This window comes from Capra hircus, chromosome 10, assembly GCF_001704415.2.
Source record: "Capra hircus breed San Clemente chromosome 10, ASM170441v1, whole genome shotgun sequence".
NCBI lineage: Eukaryota > Metazoa > Chordata > Mammalia > Artiodactyla > Bovidae > Capra > Capra hircus.
Genome location: NC_030817.1, coordinates 100,109,149 through 100,132,746, shown reverse-complemented (window position 1 = coordinate 100,132,746; position 23,598 = coordinate 100,109,149). Strand labels below are relative to the sequence as shown.

The 23,598-nt window shown below is 40.3% G+C and overlaps 2 protein-coding genes across 9 annotated transcripts in view; both read right to left on the bottom strand.

Annotated features, from left to right (window-relative positions):
* Nucleotides 1-8,610, bottom strand: SRP19 (signal recognition particle 19). Its single transcript, XM_005685024.3, has 5 exons — nt 8,442-8,610; nt 7,710-7,785; nt 5,659-5,730; nt 5,457-5,568; nt 1-499 (listed from the first exon to the last, which is right to left on the bottom strand). The coding sequence occupies exons 1-5, from the start codon at nt 8,480-8,482 to the stop codon at nt 366-368; spliced, it is 435 nt and encodes a 144-aa protein (XP_005685081.1). The 5' UTR covers nt 8,483-8,610; the 3' UTR covers nt 1-365.
* Nucleotides 11,999-23,598, bottom strand: part of APC (APC, WNT signaling pathway regulator) — a 139,641-nt gene continuing 128,041 nt past the window's right edge. For 5 of the 8 annotated variants that reach the window (XM_013966683.2, XM_013966685.2, XM_018053744.1 and 2 more), the window contains one exon: nt 11,999-23,175. In XM_013966683.2, the coding sequence (XP_013822137.2) occupies nt 16,575-23,175 (6,601 nt within the window). In that variant the 3' untranslated portion in view covers nt 11,999-16,574. The remainder of the gene's footprint in view (nt 23,176-23,598) is intronic. The other 3 variants (XM_018053746.1, XM_018053747.1, XM_013966684.2) reach the window with 2 other exon arrangements.

Sequence of the window (23,598 nt, the reverse complement as noted above, 5' to 3'; positions counted from 1 at the left end):
TGTATTTCAAATCTTATTAAACTCGTTTATTTGAAACATGTTCACATAGAGGACAAACAGATATAGGATTTCAAGTAACTTATGGCAGAGCCCACTGTCCATTTAAGAATATGCTTCTTTCTTTCACAAAAACTCTGCATTAAGAGGCAAAAAAGAAAAATGTCTTTTATACTGCGTAAGAGCTGGATGCAAACTTCTGATGTATATTTATTTCATTATCAACTCTGATGTTGAAGCTGGGAGGCACAAATGTTCACAGCTCAGTTAAATGATGCAAAGAAGAAGCTTCTGTTTCCCTCAGATACAAGCAAAGCCTCCATTCATGTCTCTTACAGCTGTATCACATCCTTGATTCTCAGGCCAGATCACTTCTTCTTCTTTCCTTTCCCTTTCTTACTTCCCTCTCCTTGCTGAAGACTTTGGTCACCACCTCCTGTTTTTTGTGTCCTTGTTTTCAGTTTAGGTATCATTTCTGCAGCATACAACATTACTGACTTACCTAGGAACCAGAAGTTAGGCTTAGTATATAAACTGAGAAACAAGATGTAAAAGGTCATCGTACTTGAAAATCATAAAGTTCATGAAGTCATTACGTCAAGAAAATAAGATTTTTATTTATTTATTTATTTATTTTAGTTTTTTATTTTTTAAATTTTAAAATCTTTAATTCTTACATGCGTTCCCAAACATGAACCCCCCTCCCACCTCCCTCCCCATAACATCTCTCTGGGTCATCCCCATGCACCAGCCCCAAGCATGCTGTATCCTGCGTCAGACATAGACTGAAGAAATTAAACAACTAGGAAGACAATGATTTGCAGAAATCGGGACCTTTCTGAGAGAAAATGTATTAAGAACAATGCTGAAATTAAATTTAGATGAACAAAACAAAAATTTAGAACATTTTATTTGAAATAAAAATTTTTACCTTGATCCTAGTAATTGACTTGAAGATCAAAGAAAATATCTAAACATAACAAGCTGGCAACAGAATCAGGCTCTTACTGTATCTTAAGCTAGGAAGCACAGGCTTCTGAGTCTTCTAACAAAAATTCAATGTCATTAAGCTGTAAAAGATTTTTTTAAGGAATAAAAATGCTAGAGATAATGCAACAGTCTTCTCTGACCATCACACCCCTGGCACCTCTCCTCACTGCCTGCTTGCCTTAGGTTAACCACTACCTTAAAACTTGGTGTTCTCTTCCAGTCCATTTCAAATATACATATATACATACACACACAGAGAAGGCAATGGCACCCTACTCCAGTACTCTTGCCTGGAAAATCCCATGGATGGGGGAGCCTGGTAGGCTGCAGTCCATTGGGTCGCTAAGAGTCGGACACGACTGAGTGACTGCACTTTCACTTTTCACTTTCATGCACTGGAGAAGGAAATGGCAACCCACTCCAGTGTTCTTGCCTGGAAAATCCCAGGGACGGGGGAGCCTGGTGGGACATGACTGAAGCGACTTAGCAGCAGCAGCAGCATATACACACATGGAGCCAAAGCAAAAACAACAGCCAGTTGTGGATGTGACTGGTGATGGAAGCAAGGTCCGATGCTGTAAAGAGCAATAATGCATAGGAACCTGGAATGTTGCTGCTGCTGCTGCTGCTGCTAAGTCGCTTCAGTGATGTCTGACTCTATGCGACCCCAGAGACGGCAGCCCACCAGGCTCCACCATCCCTGGGATTCTCTAGGCAAGAACACTGGAGTGGGTTGCCATTTCCTTCTCAATGCATAGGAACCTGGAATGTTAGGTCCATGAATTAAGGCAAATTGGAAGTGGTCAAACAGGAGATGGCAAGAGTGAACATCGACATTCTAGGAATCAGCAAACTAAAATGGACTGGAATGGCTGAATTTAATTCAGATGACCATTATATCTATTACTGTGGGCAAGAATCCCTTAGAAGAAATGGAGTAGCCAACATAGTCAACAAGAGTCCAAAATGCAGTACCTGGATGCAATCTCAAAAACGACAGAATGATCTCTATTTGTTTCCAAGGCAAACCATTCAGTATCACTGTAATCCAAGTCTATGCCCCGAGTAACACTGAAGAAGCTGAAGCTGAATGGTTCTAGGAAGACCTACAAGACCTTTTAGAACTAACACCCAAAAACGATGTCCTTTTCATTACAGGGGACTGGAATGCAAAAGTAGGAAGTCAAGAAACATCTGGAAGTGAAGTGAAGTGAAGCCACTCAGTCGTGTCCGACTCTTTGTGACCCCACGGACTTAGCCTACCAGGCTCCTCAGTCCATGGGATTTTCCAGGCAACAGACATCTGGAGTAACAGGCAAATTTGGCCTTGGAGTACAGAATGAAGCAGGGCAAAGGCTAATAGAGTTCTGCCAAGAGAAAGCACTGGTCAGAGCAAACACCCTCTTCCAACAACACAAGAGAAGACTCTACTCATGGACATTTCCAGATAGTCAACACTGAAATTAGACTAATTATATTCTTTGCATCCAAAGATGGAGAAGCTCTATATAGTCAGCAAAAACAAGACCAGGAGGTGACTGTGGCTCAGATCCTTATTGCCAAATTCAGACTTAAATTGAAGAAAGTAGGGAAAACCACTAGACCATTCAAGTATGACCTAAATCAAATCCCTAACAGTTATACCGTGGAAGTGAGAAATAGATTTAAGGGATTTAAGGGGATCTAATAGATTTAAGGGATTTAATAGATCTGATAGACAGAGTGCCTGATGAACTATGGACAGAGGTTTGTGTTATTGTACAGGAGACAGGGATCAAGACCATCCCCAAGAAAAAGAAAGGCAAAAAAGCAGAATGGCTGTCTGAGGAGGCTTTACAAATAGCTGTGAAAAGAAGACAAGCAAAAAGCAAAGGAGAAAAGGAAAGATATATCCATCTGAACGCAGAGTTCCAAAGAACAGCAAGGAGAGATAAGAAATCCTTCCTCAGGGATCAGTGCAAAGAAACAGAGGAAAATAATAGAATGGGCAAGACTAGAGATCTCTTTAAGACAATTAGAGATACTAAGGGAACATTCCATGCAAAGATGGGCACAACAAAGGACAGTAATGGTATGGACCTAACAGAAGCACAAGATATTAAGAAGAGATGGCAAGAATATACAGAGTGAAGTGAAGTCGCTCAGTCGTGGCCGACTCTTTGCTACCCCATGGAATATAGCCTATAATCCTCCTCTGTCCATGGGATTTTCCATGCAAGAGTACTGGAGTGGGTTGCCATTTCCTTCTCCAGAGGATCTTCCCAACCCAGGGTACCAAGGGAACATTTCATGCAAAGATGGGTACAACAAAGGACAGTAATGGTATGGACCCAACAGAAGCATAATATATTAAGAAGAGATGGCAAGAATACACAGAAGAACTGTACAAAAAAGATCTTCACAATGCAGATAACCATGACAGTGTGATCACTCACCTAGAGCCAGACATCCTGGAATGTGAAGTCAAGTGGGCCTTAGAAAGCATCACTACAAACAAAGCTAGTGGAGGTGATGGAATTCCAGTTGAGCTGTTTCAAATCCTAAAAGATGATGCTGTGAAAGTGCTGCACTCAGTATGCCAGCAAATTTGGAAAACTCAGCAGTGGCTGCAGGACTGAAAAGGTCAGTTTTAATTTCAATCCCAAAGAAAGGCAATGCCAAAGAATGCTCAAACTACCGCACAATTGCACTCATCTCACATGCTAGTAAAGTAATGCTCAAAATTCTCCAAGCCAGGCTTCAACAATATGTGAACCGTGAACTTCCAGATATTCAAGCTGGTTTTAGAAGAGGCAGAGGAACCAGAGATCAAATTGCCAACATCTGCTGGATCATGGAAAAAGCAAGAGAGTTCCAGAAAATCATCTATTTCTGCTTCACTGACTATGCCAAAGCCTTTGACTGTGTGGATCACAATCAACTGTGGAAAATTCTCAAAGAGACTGGAATACCAGACCACCTGACCTGCCTCTTGAGAAACCTATATGCAGGTCAGGAAGCAACAGTTAGAACTCAACGTGCAACAGACTGGTTCCAAATAGGAAAAGGAGTACGTCAAGGCTGTATATTGTCACCCTGCTTATTTAACTTATATGCAGAGTACATCATGAGAAACACTGGGCTGGAGGAAGCACAAGCTGGAATCAAGACTGCTGGGAGAAATATCAATAACCTCAGATATGCAGATGACACCACCCTTATGGCAGAAAGTAAAGAAGAACTAAAGAGCCTCTTGATGAAAGCAAAAGAGGAGAGTGAAAAAGTTGGCTTAAAGCTCAACATTCAGAAAACAAAGATCATGGCATCCGGTCCCATCACTTCATGGCAAACATATGGAGAAACAGTGGAAAGAGCGGCAGACTTTATTTTTTGGGGCTCCGAATATCACTGCTGATGGTTACTGCAGCCATGAAATTAAAAGACGTTTACTCCTTGGGAGAGAAGTTATGACCAACCTAGACAGCATGTTAAAAAGCTGAGATGTTACCGTGCCAACAAAGGCCCATCTAGTCAAGGCTATGTTTTTTCCAGTAGTCATGTATGGATGTGAGAGTTGGATTATAAAGAAAGCTGAGCACCTAAGACTGATGCTTTTAACTTTTAAACTATGGTGTTGGAGAAGACTCTTGAGAGTCCCTTGGACTGCAAGGAGATCCAACTAGTTCATCCTAAAGGAAATCAGTCCTTAATATCCACTGGAAGGACTGATGTTGAAACTGAAACTCCAAAACTTTGGCCACCTGATGCAAAGAGCTGACTCATTTGAAAAGACCTTGATGCTGGGAAAGATTAAAGCCAGGACAGAGGGGACGACAGAGGGCAAGATGGCTGGATGGCATCACCTACTCAATGGAGATGAGTTTGAGTAAACTCCGGGAGTTGGTGATGAACAGGTGCTGTGGTCCATGGGGTCGCAAACAGCATACATGACTGAGCGACTGAACTGATAACACACGCATATATATATATATAATCAATAAATAACACTGTACCCACATCTACCAATAAACAGTAATATTCTGTATTTAAATTTACACCTTAGAAGCACCACACTGCATACTTCTTGCTTTTTTTCACCCAATACAGTTTTTTAGATTTATCAGTATTAGAAATTAGTAACAGACCTCAAGCATTTCTAGATGTGAAATAGCAATAATATCTGACAATTTAATAATTTCTCATTCTTAACCTGGGAACAACAATGGACTTCCATAGGTTCATAAAATGTTCATGGAACAAATTTTTTCTTTAAATGATTACTAGGTTTCATCAAATTCTCAAATGTCCTAACATAAAAGAAATTAAAAGCACTGTTTATCTCTCTCCATAAGCAGTAGTCCTTTTTCTAAATTAATTCACAGAATGCAAATTATTTTTCTGACTTGTTAAAATGTCAGTTTTAGAACATTTTTGGCAATGTAGAGGAATAACCTATCCCAAAATTCATTCATTCATTAAAAAAAGCTTACGTGATGGGAACTGTACAAGACAGAGGCTGCCATCTTCCTGTTTGAGCTGGACCCGGACTCTGCCCCTGTACTGAAGATCACGATTCCATTCTCTAGAGTACATTTTATTTTTCTTAACGAAAGAAATAAAAACAAGATTTATGAAAGTTATCACATCAATGAAATGAGTATGGAAGTTAGTGAATGAAGAACTATATCATACCTCAAGAAATACATTAAGTCCAACTGCTGCACATACATCTTGAATCTCTGTAGCTGTAGGATTTTCAACAGCCTAAAAAGTTAATTAAAGATGAAAACAATAAATAGCTCAGCTTTAAGTGGATACTGCTACACTGCTGTATAAATCATTTCAAACACTATGAATAAAACACATACCAAGACCCTTGGTTTCCTTTAAAGAAAACCAAAGAACAAACTAGGTACAGTTGTTTCAACTGTAATTTTTAAATTCTTGGGACTCACATATTCAGACTTTTTTGTTGATTTCCCTTCCATGAGAACATAAACTTCACAAGGTTAAGGACTGCTTTATTCATCAATATATTCACCCGGCATAATGCTTGGAATATAGTAGTGTTCAATGAATATTGGTTACACAACTATTACAGATACAACAACTTTAGAAAATTGTTTGGCAGAATCTATGGAATTAAAATAAAATAAATGCATTGTTTATGGCCATGCAATTCCACTGCAAGGTATATACCCCCCCCAAAAAATACAAAATAGAGAATGTCAAGAAGCACTATTTATAACAGCCTCAAACTAGAAACAACCCAACTATCTGTCAATAGTAAAATGAACTGTGGTACATTCACACAATGCAATACTACAGAGCAGTAGTTTTCATCAAGGTAATCCTGCACCCTGACACTTATCAGTGCTTGGAGACATTTTTGATCCTCACAACTAGGGTTGGGTAGGGCACTGGCTTCCAGTGGGCAGATGCCAAGGAAGCTGCTAAGTGACCCAGACAGCACAGGACAGCACTCACAACCATGAACTATTTGGCTCAAAATGTCAACAGTGCTGCTGTTGGGAAACCCTACGACAGAGAGATGAGATTTAACAAACTATACTCAAAAGTGCAGGTAAACCTCATAAGCTTAACATTCACTGAAGTAAGACAGACATAAAAGCACATAGTGTGTGATGCCATTTAAATAAAATTAAAAAACAAGCAATAGTAATCTATGGTATTGGAAGTCAGGACAGTGGTCATCCTTTGTTATGACTATATGTGCAGGGGACACTGACTGGGGGGTGGCAGGGACATAAAGGAATCTTTCTGGGTGCTAGTAATGTTTTTTTTTTTTTTTTGATTTGGATACTTGGTTAACCATGTGTACTCACTTCATGAAAATTAATCAAGAAAAACACTTAAGAGTTATGTATGTTTCTGTATGTAAGCTATCAATAAAGTTAAAAGTAATTCAATCATTCTCCAAATTATCTGAGCGCCTGCTACCAGAGGCCTCTGTCAAAGTGGCTTGATGTTAGGCATTTTTCTGAATTAGTGCTTTGGCATCTTCTCCTTTACGCTGTAGTAGCGAAGCAGACTTTATATATTTAAGCAGCAAAATGGGAGATATTAAATAACACAAAAATAATGTATTGCTTCAGGCCAAGTTCCTTAAATCCATTAGATTACAAGATGTAAATCAGCCTTAAAAAACAGGATATAACATTAATTGTGAAAATAAAATGTTACAACGATCCCTTCACTTGGCTCTAGGCTCTTTCTAAACTTAAGCCACCAGGCCAACTAAGAACTTGGGTTTTTCTATCGAAACAGCACAAGGGAGAAATCATTTCTTTTAAGACTATAAACACCTACTTTAAAAAAGTGTTAATTTTAGAGTAACTTAATCCAAGTCAAAAGAATGATGATGATGATAAGGGGCCTAAAACTGCAAAACTCAGCACATCTGAATTTTCTGCAAGTCTTGTTTAAAATAAAAACTCAACTACATTCTCGAGATGATATTGTACAGTGCCATAATTTTGGTTTCCTTTATTAAGGAGAAGATTGTCATAACGTTGGTTTAAAAAAAGAAAAAAAATGTGCAAACGCTACAACACCCCACCCCCAAACTGTTTCAAACAAAGGCTCATGAAGAATCACTTAAAAAGCAGCCTAGTCGTTGGCTGCTCGTTCTCCTTGGGCCTCAAACAACGCAGCAGAGTAAAAGAAGTCTTTGTGGCCTAACAGGACAACCTGCCCAGGTCCTTGTTGCAAAACATGCTTACCTTACTTATGGGGATTCGCCGCCCCTCCGCGATGGTCTTCTTGTTATTTAAATAAGCAGGATAAATACAAATGAACCTGCCACAGGAAAAGCCCAGCTGGTATCAATAGAGCAATATTTCCCCAAATTCATTCATTCTTTCACCATCATCAAGATTGCCGGTGCACCTATAGTTATTCAGTTCCGTTCACTCGCTCAGTCGTGTCCGACTCTGCGACCCCGTGGACCGCAGCACGCCAGGCTTTCCCGTCTACCACCAACTCCCAGAGCCTGCTCAAACTCATGTCCATCGAGTCGGTGATGCTCCCCTCTATTTAAAAACCGAACTTTAACTTATTACCTTAGATGGAAAAAACATCACTTGCTAGACAAAGCTTTTTTAAAAAAAGAAAAGAAAACAATACCGAAACTTTATTTACACACAACAGCCTGTCAAAAGCTTCTGAGGGCGGGCTCTGCTCTCACACGACAACGACAGAAAGAAAAGAGCTGTCACTTAACGACTACTTACCGTCACCCACGGAGCTCCCAATATCCTGTCTCAAGTACAGGTAAAACATCGAGCTACGTAAAGTTGGAATCTAGGGTCCTGCGAACAGCGGCCTCCGGGAGGTACAGACGCCCGAGAACAGGGCCAGGGCCTAGCGCCCTCTGAGGAGCCTTCCTTAGGGTTGGGGAAGGAGGCGCAGAGCCGGCGGGCTTGCCCCAAATCGCTTCCTCTTTCCAGACTCACCTGTCCTGGTCGGCCGGGGACCGCGCCGCGGCGCAAGCCATCTTCACCCGGGTCCAGACAGCGTCCACGCCCAGAGAGCACCCGGTCCGGGCCTACAGGTAAAAAAGCCGGCCGGAGACCTCTGAGAGGTCCCAGACCACCCCGTTTCCGGCGGAAGTCCCGCCCATCGGAAAGTGTACTTGTCTCGGCTCTCTGGTTCCTGACGTGGCGTTGAAATCCCTTCCTCTCGCGAGAGGGTACACGAACGTGACTAATTCCTTCCTTTCTGAGAGCTTGCGGAAACCAGCCTTTGGAACACTTGCGCCGTCGCTACAATTGGTTTACGCTTTCACGCCCCGCCCCCCACCTTTTTTTAAGCTACTTTCTTTTTGCGTGTGGATGGTGCCTGTTTCTCTCGTCCTTAGAGTACGGCTCAACACCGCGGGTTATCTGTGAGTTCTGAGCCAGTTGTTAGAGTAGGCAAGGAAATGCCCTGTTTGTTTAATCTTTAACCGCTCCTGGGCCCTGCAGCTTGCTTTCAACTTGGCAAAAATGGATTTTTATAGTGGTGGAACTAGCAAAATTACTGTTACTGTTTCAGTGTTCCGTGTAAATGTTAGGAATTCGACTATACACTTTCCAGAGTCTCTACCCTAAAATTAAACTCACTGGTAAAGAATCTCCTTGCACATGGCTTGGATGATTGATCCCCTGGAGTAGGAAATAGCAACCCACTTCCCTGGTGGCTTAGACAGTAAAGCATCTGCTTACAATGCAGGAGACCCGGGTTCAATCCCTGGGTCAGGAAGATCCTGTGGAGAAGGAAATGGCAACCCACTCCAATATTCTTGCCTGGAAAATCCCACGGATGGAGAAGCCCGGTAGGCTACAGTCCATGGGGGGTCGCAAAGAGTCGGACACGACTGAGCGACTTCACTTTCACTTTCAGTATTCTTCAGATCTTTATCTTGGTGTGGGAGGGTAGACTGTAAGTAAAATTTCTTTTAGTGAAACTGTTTCACTGCAAATCCTTTAAGGCATTTGAACACAAGCAGTACTGCTTTGGTACTCTGAGGGAAAGTGTTACACTAAATCCCAAAGTGGAGGACAAGGGTTCTTCCCACTTGTGTAGGGACAGAGAGCAGCTCTTGGACACCAAGAACTGACAGGATGGCACCCAGTATGGTGCCTCTCGCTTAGGCACCACCAAGCTTCTGGCTGGTGTCTAATGGAGAGCAGTGTTTTGGTAGATCTGGTTGGTTTGTAAAGAGTAAGGTGAGAACGTTCAATGAACTGAAGACTCAAGATTGAAAAGACTCAGGATTAAAAGGGCTGTGGGAAAAAAGACACACAGCTGGGTTTATGCTAGTAAAATTGCTTTATTTCAAAGATTAAAAACAAAACCCAAAGAACACCAGGCAGGAAATAAGTTTTCTATAGGGGAAACAGAACTCAGCCTTATATCTTAACTTTTTAGCCACAGTAAACATTAGAAGAGTTTTGAAGAAAATGAGTTGTGACTAAAGTTGTGACTCAAATTATCCTTTGTGTGAGGGCAAAAGAAAAACAATTTTAAGCAAGCAAGGATTGAGAAAGTATATTCCCAACCTAGCTTTTCTGGAAAACAAACAAACACACACTATTTAAGGACATATTCCTGCCAAACCAAATTATATTAACATAAAGAAAAAAGTGTTTCCACTATGCAATAAAGAGGAAACAGTGAACGCTTACATGTAATGTAAGTAAATTCAAATACTTTAATAATTTATATAAAGTGATGAAGATAACTGCAATCATTAAAAAGATTCTGAAAATTAAGTGAATACATTATTACTGAACAAAGATTTTATTTTCATTTTGAACAAAGATTTTATAAAGAACTTAATTTCAACTGCAGTAGTGTATGTCTCTATTTCTAAAACCATTGCCTGTCGCATCACCAGGGTTTTCATAGGACCCCGGCTTCCTGCCATTTTTTCTGTTCTGTCTCTCCTCTTGTGCTCACATCTCTGCTCAACCCCCCATTCCTGGGTACCCCCAAACCCCGAGTTCTTGCCTCTCTTAAGCACACCTATGTGATTTTCTCTAACCCTCCTCCCACTAAACTCCAGGCTTGGCTTTACAGATCCCAAACCCACCAAGGTCCTCAGCTAAAGAAAAGGACTTTTCAAGAAGCAAGAGTCACCCTTTCTGGAAGGAAGTTTAAGTAATAGTCCTCCTTTGGTTGTGTGTAGACTAAATCATCTGTCAAACACTGACCCTGTCACTGGCGCCAGTTCTTGTCAATCTCTTTGTGTTTGTAATTTTGTTTCTCGTACACTTGATGCTTTATCATTTGATGTTCAAAGAAAGTCATAACTGTTGTTCATCTTTTCATTATTTGATGCCTTTCACCCAGAATTATACTTTGACGTAAATGTACCTATACTGCTTTCTTCGCATTTGCCTGTGTGTAGTTGCGCTTTTAGTTTTGTCCAGTCTGGGTCATTTTAGGTGTATCTTTTACTAATGGCATATAGGTAAAGGATTTTTTTTTACTTGACTCCAACTTTACCGTATGTGCTTAATCCACTCATTATTTGTTATTCCTGTCATTTTATGCTTTTTTGTAGCTAATTCTCCCTCTCCGCTTTTCCCTATTCTTTGATACCCTGTTCAAGTGTTCCTGTGTTCATAGTTATTTTGACTAATGATTTGGATAGAAAGCTTTCTTTTTAACATTGTTGTTAGCACTAAACAGAAAAGTTGAACTTGTATTTTTCCAAGTTAAAAGTAAAGTAGTATCTTTTGACACTGCCTACTTGCATGCTTTTATGTCTTCTTTCCCTCATTTCCCAGTTTGGGGTAGAATAATGTGGAATTTAAATTAAGCATTTCATCTTTTCAGTTCTGAGTTACATGCACATTCACATTGAGATTCATAATCAGAGTAACCACAATTACTTACACGTTTATTCAGTTCAAAGGTTTTATTGCTCAAACTGTTTCCTTAATACATTCCCATTTAATTGCTCAGGCAGCAGGAGTACTATGGTAGGAGGTACGTCATGGATTCTGGTTTCCCAATGGTGCCTATGAAATGCCCCTTGTAGGTTTGGAGAATTCATGTCCTAGGCATCCAGCTTCCTCAATGGAGAAACCAAACCACTGAGCTTTCCCAGGCTCTACAGGCATATGACACAGCTCTGCCAAGTGTTCAATCAGCAAGACTGCAGTCCAGAATTGAGCGGTGTGATGAGGCAAGTGCTGAATATATTCTTAATTTATGAGGAGGGTGGTGTCAGAGGGCTCCAGAGTTGACAGGTCACAACTGGGTCTTTTTGAAGCAGCCTCACAGTATGGTTTGGCTAGTTTCTGTGGTGGTTTCCAATCCTGATTTTCTGGCCCTCATACAGCTCCTGTGAGCTATCTGATTCCTTAAATGAGTGTCTCCTCTTTTAGAGAAAGTTGTTAACAACTGTAACAAGAATCCCGAATGATACAAGTGTTTCAGATAAATTGCTAGTTTGACAGGTTTCAGAATTCTTAGGTAATATTTCCATTTGCTTCCAAATGGTAGATATATTGTCTTATTGCCTTTTTTTTTTTTAGCATTCGGTATTTCAGAGAAGAAATCTGACGCCAATCTATTTTATTTCTATGTAGGCAGCCTATTCCTTTTTCCCCACAGATGATTTCAAGAAAGAAAGATTTAAAAAAAGCTTTCTTTATATTAAAAAAAAAAAAACACGTCACTAAATTGTGTCTAAATAGTTTCCTGTTTCAAGTTACTTCAGGAACAAAGTGTGTTTGAAAGTCACAAATGTTCTGAACACAAAGAAAAGTAGAACTAGCCCCCAGAATCAGCAAGAACTGTAGTAATGCCAGGAGCTGGCCATTCTTGTATGTCTGACACTTGCTTTCTATGCCTCCCTCTCATACCTGTTCCTTCTCTCTCTAGCGACCCATTTTCTCTTATTTTAGCCTCATGATGCCAATCAGAGCACCTTCAGTCTTAACAAGACCTTTCAGTTCTAGCACTCAATCTCCAATTGGAAATTTCGTGACTCTTCTATTTAAAATTGACCTAATCTTTTTTTTTTTTTTAAAGACAAGCCCTACAAGCCCTACAAGTCTTTGGTAACTAGTCTCCTCTAGGTCAGGTACCCCCTCTGGTGGAAACAGCCATGGCCGGGGGAAACAATGAGCACAAGGTTCCATGATCAACTGTGAGACTGTATGTCAGGATTCCAAAAGGTTGTGTAGGTGGGACAGGTAATGTCTGCAACAATAGCTATTAACAATAGCTAATTTTTGCAACATTCACTAATGTTGCTTTATATTCAGTGGTCACCTTCACTAGCACAATGTTGAGTATTTTTAATTAAAAAAAGGAACAATCTCATAACGTCAAGAAAATAAGCAAATAGTCACAACTGTAGAGTTATCCTGAATATCAGATGTGTATTTAGCACCGAGAACAATATTATACACACACAAAACATAACAGGTTGAAAGAAGGATCAATGGTCTAACAAAAACCAGAATATAGTTTTATAGACCACAGAAGAGAGAAGGGCAGAAAAAAGACCTGGAGTTTGTAGGAGTCAAAGTCCATAGGTTTCAACACTATGAAGTAGTATTTGAAAGTCAGCATTAATATGAAGGAATTAGAAACTAAAATATAATTTATATACTCTATTTCAACCCTTGTGACTCTTGAGAAATTATTTTTGTTTGGTTAAGTGTGAATGATCTGACTACTCAAGTATTCTTCAGCTCTTGGCAATTTTCTTTTTGCATTTCTGGCACTCAGTTCTTTTTCTATTTAGATACAAGGAAACTGTGAAAACATGATATAGTGCAACTGGCTTCCATCTTCAGCAAGACTCATCCCTTCAGTTCATTAACCTTGTAGGAACAATCCATACTTTATGGGGGAAAAAGTGTTTTGACTATTCTTACAATGCAGTTGGATCTTCGGGGCTTATCTTTTATTTCATTATTTCCCTCTCATTAACTTTCCTGTCAGTGCCAAGAAACTTGTCAAGTTTTTTCTCAAATACCGAATTTGCCATTGGTGGGTGGCTGTATACTAACTGGGCACATTTTTCTTTCATCTGAAGTCCATTTGCCCTCTCTTCAAAGTTCTCTTCTTTGCCCTGTTCTTGGTGTATCTCTTTTGATATTATTGCAAATCCCAATTAGGTATTTGTTGAAATTTTGCCTTTTTGATAACTGTTTCAAGGGGATCATGAGTCAATCCCTGATATAGAATTGCCTGTTCATTCATGTCTGGTAAACTTGTGGACTATTGGGAGTTGAGATGGGCTGTATCAGATTGTAACTCAATATCCACATCTTTTCATGCCTAAAGGAGAAGGCAGTTTGGTGTACTTTCTCAGATGCTGAGTCCAGTGGTTGAGAAGAATAGCTGGAGCTGAAGGCAGTCCCTCAAGGAGCTTTACTGCAGTCATGCATGGCAGTAACTCTGAGTGGTCCCAGACCAGCAGCATCAGCATCACCTGCTAATTCCCAGGCCTGACTCTGAGTTAGGAAGGATGGGGATGTGCTCTAACAAACATTTTTGGTGATCTGCATGCACTCAAGTTTGAAATCCACTGCCTCGGTTCTGTCTGCTGCAGTCCAAAGATAACAGGGCACTACTGCCCTACTTTTCTCAACAGGCGCTGCAACTCAACCAACCCCCAATGCTGGCTCGGTGTGCCATTTCTAACCTACAAGTGTAAACTGGGGACTATTTGGCTTGTTATCAGTTATGGGAACACTCCCTGAACTTCTAATATTAGAACTGAGATTTTCTCCTTTACTAATTCAGAGCCATTGTCTCTAACTAGAGGGTTTCATACAGAACTTTTTCCTCAATGGTCAATGTATACTATACCTTCTCCCAGTAGGCACTACTTACTGGAATTCCTGAGTTTTCTGGGATATGGAGGGCATCCTTTTTTCATTTTCAGCACTGAGGTTATCTTTTTCTTTTTTCCTTGAGAAAGGCAATTTTATTCTAATTGACTTATATCCCATTTTTTTTCTATAAAAGTATTTGAAGTGGTTTATAAAAATTGTCATACAGTAGTAACTTAAAAAAAAAAGAAAATCAGGACTAAACAGGAAAGAAATATGACCTTTATAAGGCATCCTTTGAGAAAAACAGAATAGTCTTAGGACTTACAAATGATTTCACATAGATAAAACTTGACTAAAGTTTAAATGTAGGTATATTCCAAAGGTGGGCAGTAGAAAGAGTATGAGCTTTGGAGTCACATGCCTTTCTTCAAATCACAGCACTTATTTATTGGCATTTTAGTAAAGGACTTAAACAAAAAAGTCCTTACCTGTAAATAATAAACACAGGTAAGCGGCAGATAACTAACTCTATGATATGATTTCAAAGACAGCAGGTAGATATGCTTACTCGTCACCACCTTTCCCCAGTGTCCTGCCATATCTAAATATCTTTTCCCTCCCCCAAATGCAGAGTGCATGAATTTATCATTAAAAAATAAAATTTCATTTATTCAACAAATACGTGAACATTTATCATCATCCTTACTCTCTGATTATTTAGAACAAATTCTGGAAAGATATATTAGCTTTTTAAATAAATCTTATCAGTCTATCTTCCTTCATGAAGGAGGATCCTCTCCTTGCTGTGTGAGGAAGGGGGCATTTAAACGCACACCCCACAACCCTACTCATCAAAAACAGAGTTTTCGTTAACAGGCAGTGGTTTCTTACGAGTCTCTTGAATGTCTCAGCATCTTCTGAACATGGCAAGGTGCTGATTATATTTGGCTGCTGAAATTTTGCTGTAACACAAAAGGTGATGGAAGGTGTTCATTCCAGACCCAGGAGCAACAGGAGGGACAAGAAGATGGGCTTGGAAGAGACTACTTCTACCTCAGAATAATTAGTTTCTCAAGGACAGAATTCTATTAAGAAAAAAGAAATGTTCTTTGTGGGCCTATTGTGTTCAATGCCCGTATGCAAGGCAGTTCACATTGCTATTATATGAATTTAAAAAATCAACTCCAGTGGAGTAAGAAAAGAAAAATACTAAACAGGACGTGCTAATCACACATTAAACTTTCAGGAATGGTTAACTGCCAATGCATGGAATGGTTAAATGCCAACAATCAGCTTCAATTTTTTTTTTTATTACAGTAAGAGGAAGTTTACTCTTAGATGCATAGAATCTGAAGAAAAAATTTATATAAGCTTTTAAAAGAGGCCCTTTTTGACAATTATTAATACAAATGTGAAATAAGACCCTTCAAACAAATACCAATTTCAGTAACAGTTTACATACAGCAATAATTTATTCTGAAATGTTCATTTAGTTTCTGTTGAGACACGATTCATGTCTCAATAATAAAAGAGCAGCCATCTCACCTCAAATACCAGAATATACAACAAGTTACAGCATAGCAAAAATTCTACCTACTTTCTGATGTTCAGGTAAAATAGTTTCATTCAATGTTTTACAGTTACACAGATTTTTTTGTTTTGCGCACAGAATAGTGTAAGTTGTTACACTATAGCTATCTATATGCACATCATGTGACCACAGAACTGTTAATCATTACTTCTGAAATTGAACCATCAGTTTCATTCATGCAGTAAAGCAAAGCAGGCTGGGTAAACTTGTTCACTGGGAACCATATTACTGTGAATTTCACAGCCACATGATTAATTATGATGTTAGATGGACTCTCAAGGACTAAAACAGAATGGTTTTTTGCATAAATACCAATTTCTCCCTGATGTAAGTTTAGTCAGTTTATTACCTAGAAATGATTGATAACAGCAATATATCATATTTTCTATCTGTAGTGTTATTTTAAGACAAGCAATAATTAAAGGATGCTGGGATGGGATGCTACTTAAATACATGAAAAACATACTGTACAAATATACTTGGCTTTACCATTTTCTTCCTAACTATCAAGAGTGCCTCCCAAAATATGACCAGTGAAGACGAAGTATACTATCAAATATGGCTTCCAGAACAAAAACCCTCTAACGTTAAAGAATCAAACCTATTTACAAAATTTTTCAGTCTTTTACAGTTTCACTTGAAACAAAATTTCTACATAGCAGTTGTAATGAACACATATCACATTCTTAGTTTCATCCTTCCAGCTCGTTTCACACAGATGTCACAAGGTAAGACCCGGAATGACGTTTCGGACTCTGAGTCCCACTGGGTTCCGTGCTGTCGGGTTTTGAGTCGCGTTTCTTTGTGTTGTTACTCACTGGCGTTGGGATCTGAGACGGTCGGGCGGAAGTGCCATCTGTGCTGCTTTTCCTTGGGCTTGGGTTGTAATTAAAAGGACTCACCCTGGCGGCGACAGTCCCACTTGGTGAACTGTGCTTGCTTGAGCTGCTAGAACTAAACGGGGTACGCTCAGCTATAGAACTTTCATTAGTCTCGGATGTAGGGACAGGGTTATTACTTTGTCCCGGTTTTGTCTCAGTTCCTTTTTGGTCTGGGGGATCTACCTGAATAAAGGAATTCAGGCGGTTTTCCAGACCCACGGTGCGTGTAGGGGCACTACCATTGCTCACATTTTGTTTTCCCTGATTATCTTTTGAATCTTTAGGGTTCGGGCTTCCCTTTTCTGAAACAGTGTCAATCACGGGGGGAGAATTTCCTGTTGGAGATCTTCCAGATCTAGGGTTGTTAATGGGGCAATCCTCAATTCTCACCCAAACATCCTCTGTTTTAGAAACAGCAGGTGCCATTTGATAAATCAGAGTTTTTGATTCAGCACCATTTGCAGCACCTGAAGAAGTGGTCTGAGACGTACTATTTGTGGGAGAAATTTCACTTTCTTTTATTTTTCTCCATGTTCCTTTTGTGGATACCTGGTTTTCTTTAGTTTGTTTGCTTCCTGAAATAGAGTTCACTTGTTTTTCATCCTCACTTTTTGCCTTTTCACTAGATTCTGATGAAGCAGAAAGAATTGAGGATGAACTTCCAGTTCTTCTCCAAGTGCTTACTCGAGGAAGTGATGATGAGTGTTTGCTGTGCTCACGTTTCCAGGTCCCTGACCTATTGATGGGAAGTCTGGAAGGACTTTCGGAATGAGAGCGCGCTATATCATGGCGCTTTACTGGTCTTCCATCGTTGTACTCTATGGTGGGACTGAGGTTAGGTGGGAGTTTTCGCCATCCACCAGACTGAACAGACGAATGTGTAGGTAGAGACATATCAGGAAGGGAAGGACTTAAAACTGGAGTGTGTGCCTGGGACCGTGTGGGAGAATCCGGTCTAGAAGATGGAGAAAGAGATTCAAATGAAGCAGATTCCTCCAGTTTTCTCCTTAGGGTTGGGCTTGGAGCTTCTTTGATGAAAGTTGATTGGCGTACTAATACAGGTCTCTCTGACCTATCGGATTCACTTCCACTTGACTTTGTTGAAGACATTCTGGAAAGTTCTACTTTTTTATTGGATCCGTTATTATTACTCATTTGATTTAGCCCTTTGGAGGCAGATTCACTCCTTGGGATACCACTGCCATTCTTGGATAAGCCCGTTTGTTTGGCGAGGTTCTGCTGGCTCATCTGTCTGCCAGGAGACGTGTAAGACATCTTCCCAGAACCTGAGGACTTAGTTGAAGCAGTACTAGGGGATGACGTCCTTGGTAGTTGAGATAATTTGTTAGGGGGACTTATTCCATTTCTACCAGGAGAGATTGAGTTTCGCCCTGGAGACTGCATTGGTCTACTTAATGGTTGCTGGACGGGTCTTGAAGGAGTGGAATCTCTAGATCCTGATCTAGAAGGTCCTTTGTTTGATGCCGCTGTCTGGGATGCCTGCCTTGTAACTGGGCTTAATTCTGACTTCACTGATGGCTTGGTTCCTCTGGGAGAGGTGGTAGCCGGCTGACCTTCACTAGGGCTTTTGGAGGCTGGAGTCTTGAGGGGTGGGCCTTTTTTAGAAACTGGGCTTGTACTTGAAGAGCTATTCCGAACTCCTGGAATATGAATCATTGTCCTACCTCGAGAGATTGAAGGCATGTTTGTTGGAAGGGGTTGTTTCATTTGGCTCGAAATTTCCGAATTAGATCGAACTTTTCCAGTAATCAAACTTTTATAAACCTTTTTGCCTCCTTTTATTCCTTTATTTTCAGATTCTGTTTTTTTAGTTTCCAATGTACTTTTCTCCCCAGGTTTTAGAATTCGTGGGCCTTTATTATTCATAAAGGGTTTTTCTTCTTGATCAGGTGTAAGATGAAATGGTGATCCCAGAGAGATGCCCGATTTCAGCGAAAGGATGGAATCTGAATCAGATGAAGCTTGTCGAGATAAACATGCAGCAGCAGCAGCTTGATGTAAACTACTTACTATGGAATTTGCACCTTCCTGAATAGCTTTCCAATCAAAATTTTCTGAATCTGGGGATAAACCGTGTTCTGAATCTGGTCTCTGTATATCTTTCAAATCGAGTGTCAAATCTTCCGCTAATATGCCACTCATATTTCTGGGACTATGCTTTTCATTATCAGGCTTGAGCCTTGAAGGCTTTTTCTTTTTTGGCATTGCAGAACTTATACATTCCTGCAACAGGTCATCTTCAGAATCAATGCTAAGAGAACTGAGAGAACTGTTTCTTGAGAAACAAACAGGGGTGTCTTCCACGTGAAATGATTTAGGAGCATAACCTGAGGCCTGGGGCTTACCTGGTTCTCCCTGTGAGGCAGGGGGCTCTGTCTCTTTGATAGGTTCATTTTCCTTGTTGTTGTTGTTTTCTTGATCGATGTCACTAAGAGAGCTTAGAGAGGAATTTCGAGAAAAGCAAACTGGAGTATTTTCAATAGCGAAATTCTGTAATTTCTCATCTGTTGCTGCCCCTCTGTCTGGCATATCTTTGGAAGACTGGGGAAAAGTGGACTGCTTCTGCAGCACGGGTTTAGACTGACCTCTGTTTATTGGCTGCTTTGTAACAGCTGGTGTCTTACTAGCTGATTGTTGGTTTGAGGTTAGTTCTGTGTGGCTGGTCACTTTAGCTTCTGATTCTTTATTTTCCTTCCCCTTTCTTAATTCAGCCTTTTCCCTGGAAAGGTCAACATCATCATCGTCAAAATCTAGAGAACTCAAAGAGTCATTTCGTGAAAAACAGTATGGAGTGCCTTCAATGGGTGTGTAGTGATGAGGTGAATCAAAAGTAAAACTTCCTCTGACTCCGTCTTCATTATTTGGCAGTTTATCATTGAGGTCCTTGGAGTTATTTTTCAAGTGCTGTTTCTTTGAGTCTTTGTTTTCTGAGAAATTTCTTTCGGCATTTAAATTATTTTTTGAGTCTGTATTTTTTCTTACACGTGTCCTGTATTCAGAACTTTGTGGTATAGGTTTTACTGGTGAAGTCGGTTTCTTTGTCTTACCATCTAATTGATTTTTGTTAGTTCCAGATGAAGACATAGATGCTTGTTGGACCTGGTCCATAATCTTTTTCACACGGAAAGGCTTGTGACTTTTTCCTTTGGGCATAGCGGAATTGATGCATTCTGCAAGAATGTCACCTTCTTCTGTTTTATTGTCATCCAGTTCAGGTACAGTGACAGATGAGGCGTTCCCTCTTTGAGCCTCATCTGTACTTCTGCCTTCGGTAGGAATGGTATCTCGTTTCTCAAATTCACTTGACTGTGCCCCTGCTCCAACCCCTTCTCCAGCAGCTAACTCATTTGGAGGGGATTCTATCGTTAGATCACTCAGAGATGTAGCTGTGGAAAAGTTTATAGGTGTCCCTTCTACACAATACACCCGTGGCATATCATCTCCTGGTGTAAAACTAACATGCTTTTGTGCCTGTAACCTGTTCTGTGATGGCAGAAGTTTGTATACAGGGAGCTGACTTGGTTTCCTTGCCACAGGTGGAGGTAATTTCGAACTAGTCTGGGCTGGTTTTTTGGCTTTGCGTGAAGATTTTGTTGGCATGGCAGAAATTATACACTCTTCTAGTATTTCAATATCATCATCATCTGACTCATCTAAAAGATCTTTTTCAGAATCAGTGGGTTTTTCTGCCTCTTTTTCCTGGTTTTCATTGGATTCTTCAGGCTGCTCACTTTCTGTTTCATTCCCGTTGTCATTTTCCTGAACTGGAGGCATTATTCTTAGTTCCACATCTTTCTGAATAAATGGCTCATCAAGGCTCAGTGCACTCAGGCTAGATGAACAAGAAAATCCATCAGGAGTACTCTCTGTGGCAAAATGTAACAGAGTATCAGCATCTGGAAGAACCTGGACCCTTTGTACTGCAGCATTTACTGCGGCTTGCTTAGGTCCACTTTCTCTCTTTTCAGCACTAGGTGCTTTATTTTTAGGTACTTCCTGCTTCGTTTGAACTGTCTGAGGAGGAGGTGGAGGTGGAGGAGGAGGAGGGGTTTTACTTCTGCTTGGTGGCATGGTTTGTCCAGGGCTATCTGGGAGGTCACTGGGGCTTATAATGCCACTTACCATTCCACTGCAGGGTTCACTCTGAACAGAGCTGGCAATCGAGCGGCTCTCAAAACTATCGAGTGAACTGACCGAAGTACATCTGCTGAACATGAGTGGGGTCTCCTGAACGTAGTGCTCTGGCGGACTTTTGGGTGTCTGAGCACCACTCTTGGAAGGAGATTTGGCCCCTGAAGAAAATTCAACAGCTTTGTGCCTGGCTGACTCTGAAGACAGACCAGAAGCCTGGAGTCTGCTGGATTTGGTTCTAATATGCTGTGACACTGTTGGAACTTTACTCACAGAATCTTCATTTGACCTAGGTCCGCTGTTGTCCTTGATTTCGGCTATCTGCAGAGTGTTAGCGGACTCTGCTTCCTGCGTTGTCTGATCACACCCTACTTCGTCTTCAGCAGATGACAAAGATGATAATGAACTGCATCTTGAAAAGCATATTGGGGTATCTTCTACACAGTAAGTCTGTATTGTTTCTTGGTTGATAGAGGGGACTTTGCAAGAGGAAGAGGTGGCTTTTGGGGTCTGCCCACTTCTGCTTTGTGCTGAGCTTGGATGCAGCTGATTCTGCCTCTTGGCATTAGATGAAGTTGTGGACGTATTCTCGCTGCTTGAAGAGATGTGTTCAGTTTTTGTGCTCTGTCCAGATGAATTCTTTGAGAATGAAAATGCTGGTTTCTGTGAAGAAGGAATGTCTGTGGTGTATTTTAAACTATAATCAATAGGCTGATCCACGTGATGTTTTTCTTCACTGTATTTTATGCTATAATTGGTTGGTCTCTCTTCTTCCTCATGCTGCCCTTCCTCAGAGTAACGTTCACTATAGTTGGTTGGTTTATCATCTTCATAGTCATCTTCTTGACACAAAGACTGGGTCACATTTTGACTAATTCCATGATTAGAGCCTACTCGATTTGTTTCAGATCCATTGGCTGCTCTTGACCTGTATGGGGAAACACATTCCTGCTGCCCAAAGTGTGGTTGGAACTTGAGATGTTTATCATCGCTGCTCTCAGGATATACAGGATAAGCTGTGCTTTGACTCCTTGATTGTCTCTGCTCATTTGGTTTTATTTCATCTTCTAGTATATGTTTGGGTCTTGCCCATCTTTCATTCTGTGAAGGGCTCTGCCTCCCAGAGTTCAACTGTTCATCGGAATATTTAAGACTATAATTAATCGGTGTATCTAGCTCTCCATCATTATCATCCATATGATTTGCACTATGTATTTTATGGGCTAGGTCAGCTGGATACTGACCATAGCTGCAAAATTTACTTTCATCATCTTCAGAATAGGATTCAATTGAAGGTTTCATCTGACCTCTTTTACCATAACCATCACTACTGCTGACACTGTTTAAACTATCATTTGAAGATCTCTTATATTCCACTTTGGCATATGGTATTGGACATGTTCTGTTTGAGTTTTCTGACTTGGTAAAGTTGTAAGTGTTTGCATGTGTGTGGGTGGTAGAGCTTCTTCTGAGTGCACTCCTCTCATCTGTCCCACAGTGTAGTTCTGTGGTAGACCCAGAACTTCTGTCTTCCTGGGAGGTATGAATAGCTGATACTTCTTCCATGACTTTGGCAATCTGGGCTGCAGTGGTAGGAATCTGCAAACCTCGCTTTGAAGAGGTTCCTGGATTTTCTGTCGCTGGGTGATAGTTGCCTAGGCTAATACCTCGTTCTCTCTCCAAACTTCGATCTTTCTCAGAACGAGAGCTATCTAAACTTCCCCTTGATGAAGAAGAGCTGGGCAATACTGTAGTATTTAAGTATGGTGATAGGACAGTCATGTTTCCAGTATTAAAATTGTCTGACCTGTTATCATCATGTCGATTGGTGTCAAAAACATAGTCACCATAGAGATTTTGCTTGTGTCTCTGCTTACTACGATGAGATGCTTTGGGACTTAAATTGTCAATATTGTCAAAAGTTTCTGATAAATGCTGAGCATCTAATTCTGCTTCCAGGGCCTTTTGTTTCCTGACATGAAGAGAAGGCAGACTTGAACCAGGAGACATGATATTGGCATCTTTATACTTTGCAGGTCTATTTGCCATGAGATTCCTTAAAGCTGCAGCACTTCCCATAGCAATCATCTTGTGCTTTGAATGAATGAGGTTCTTGAGCATGCTGACCGCTCCCATGTCCCACAATGCTTCCTGGTCTTTAGGGTTTCTTGCTGAGAGATTCCACAAGGTTCCGCATGCATTACTGACTATTGTCAAACTGTGAGATTTCAAGTGTTGTAATAAGGTCTGTAAGCAATTATTCTCTCTTAGGATTTGCCTGAAATAAAAACAAGATATTACAAAAGTAAGGTAAAAATCTGTTTGCAGTGACAAATAAAATGAAAGAGAACAAATTTAAATCTAAAGGTAACTGCTAAAACTTGTAACAACAGGCATAATAAAACTACACCGAATTATATTATAAATTTCAAGCACTGCCCATCTCCTTTTTAGTTCATTTAATGTTTATTGTTTTATAGTACTCATCTGTCAGACTAAAAGGTAAAAATGTTCAGTTTCATCAATTCTGCATTTCCTATTCTGACCTAACAGCTTTAAAAATTTTTCTTGAGCAAATATATATTTACTTTACATAGTGACAGAGTTTCTCAGTTTACTGAGTATAAATATATTATGAAAGCTGAACAGGGACTCTGTGGTAATTTAATATCTGGGTGGGTTCCACAATGTTGATAACAGA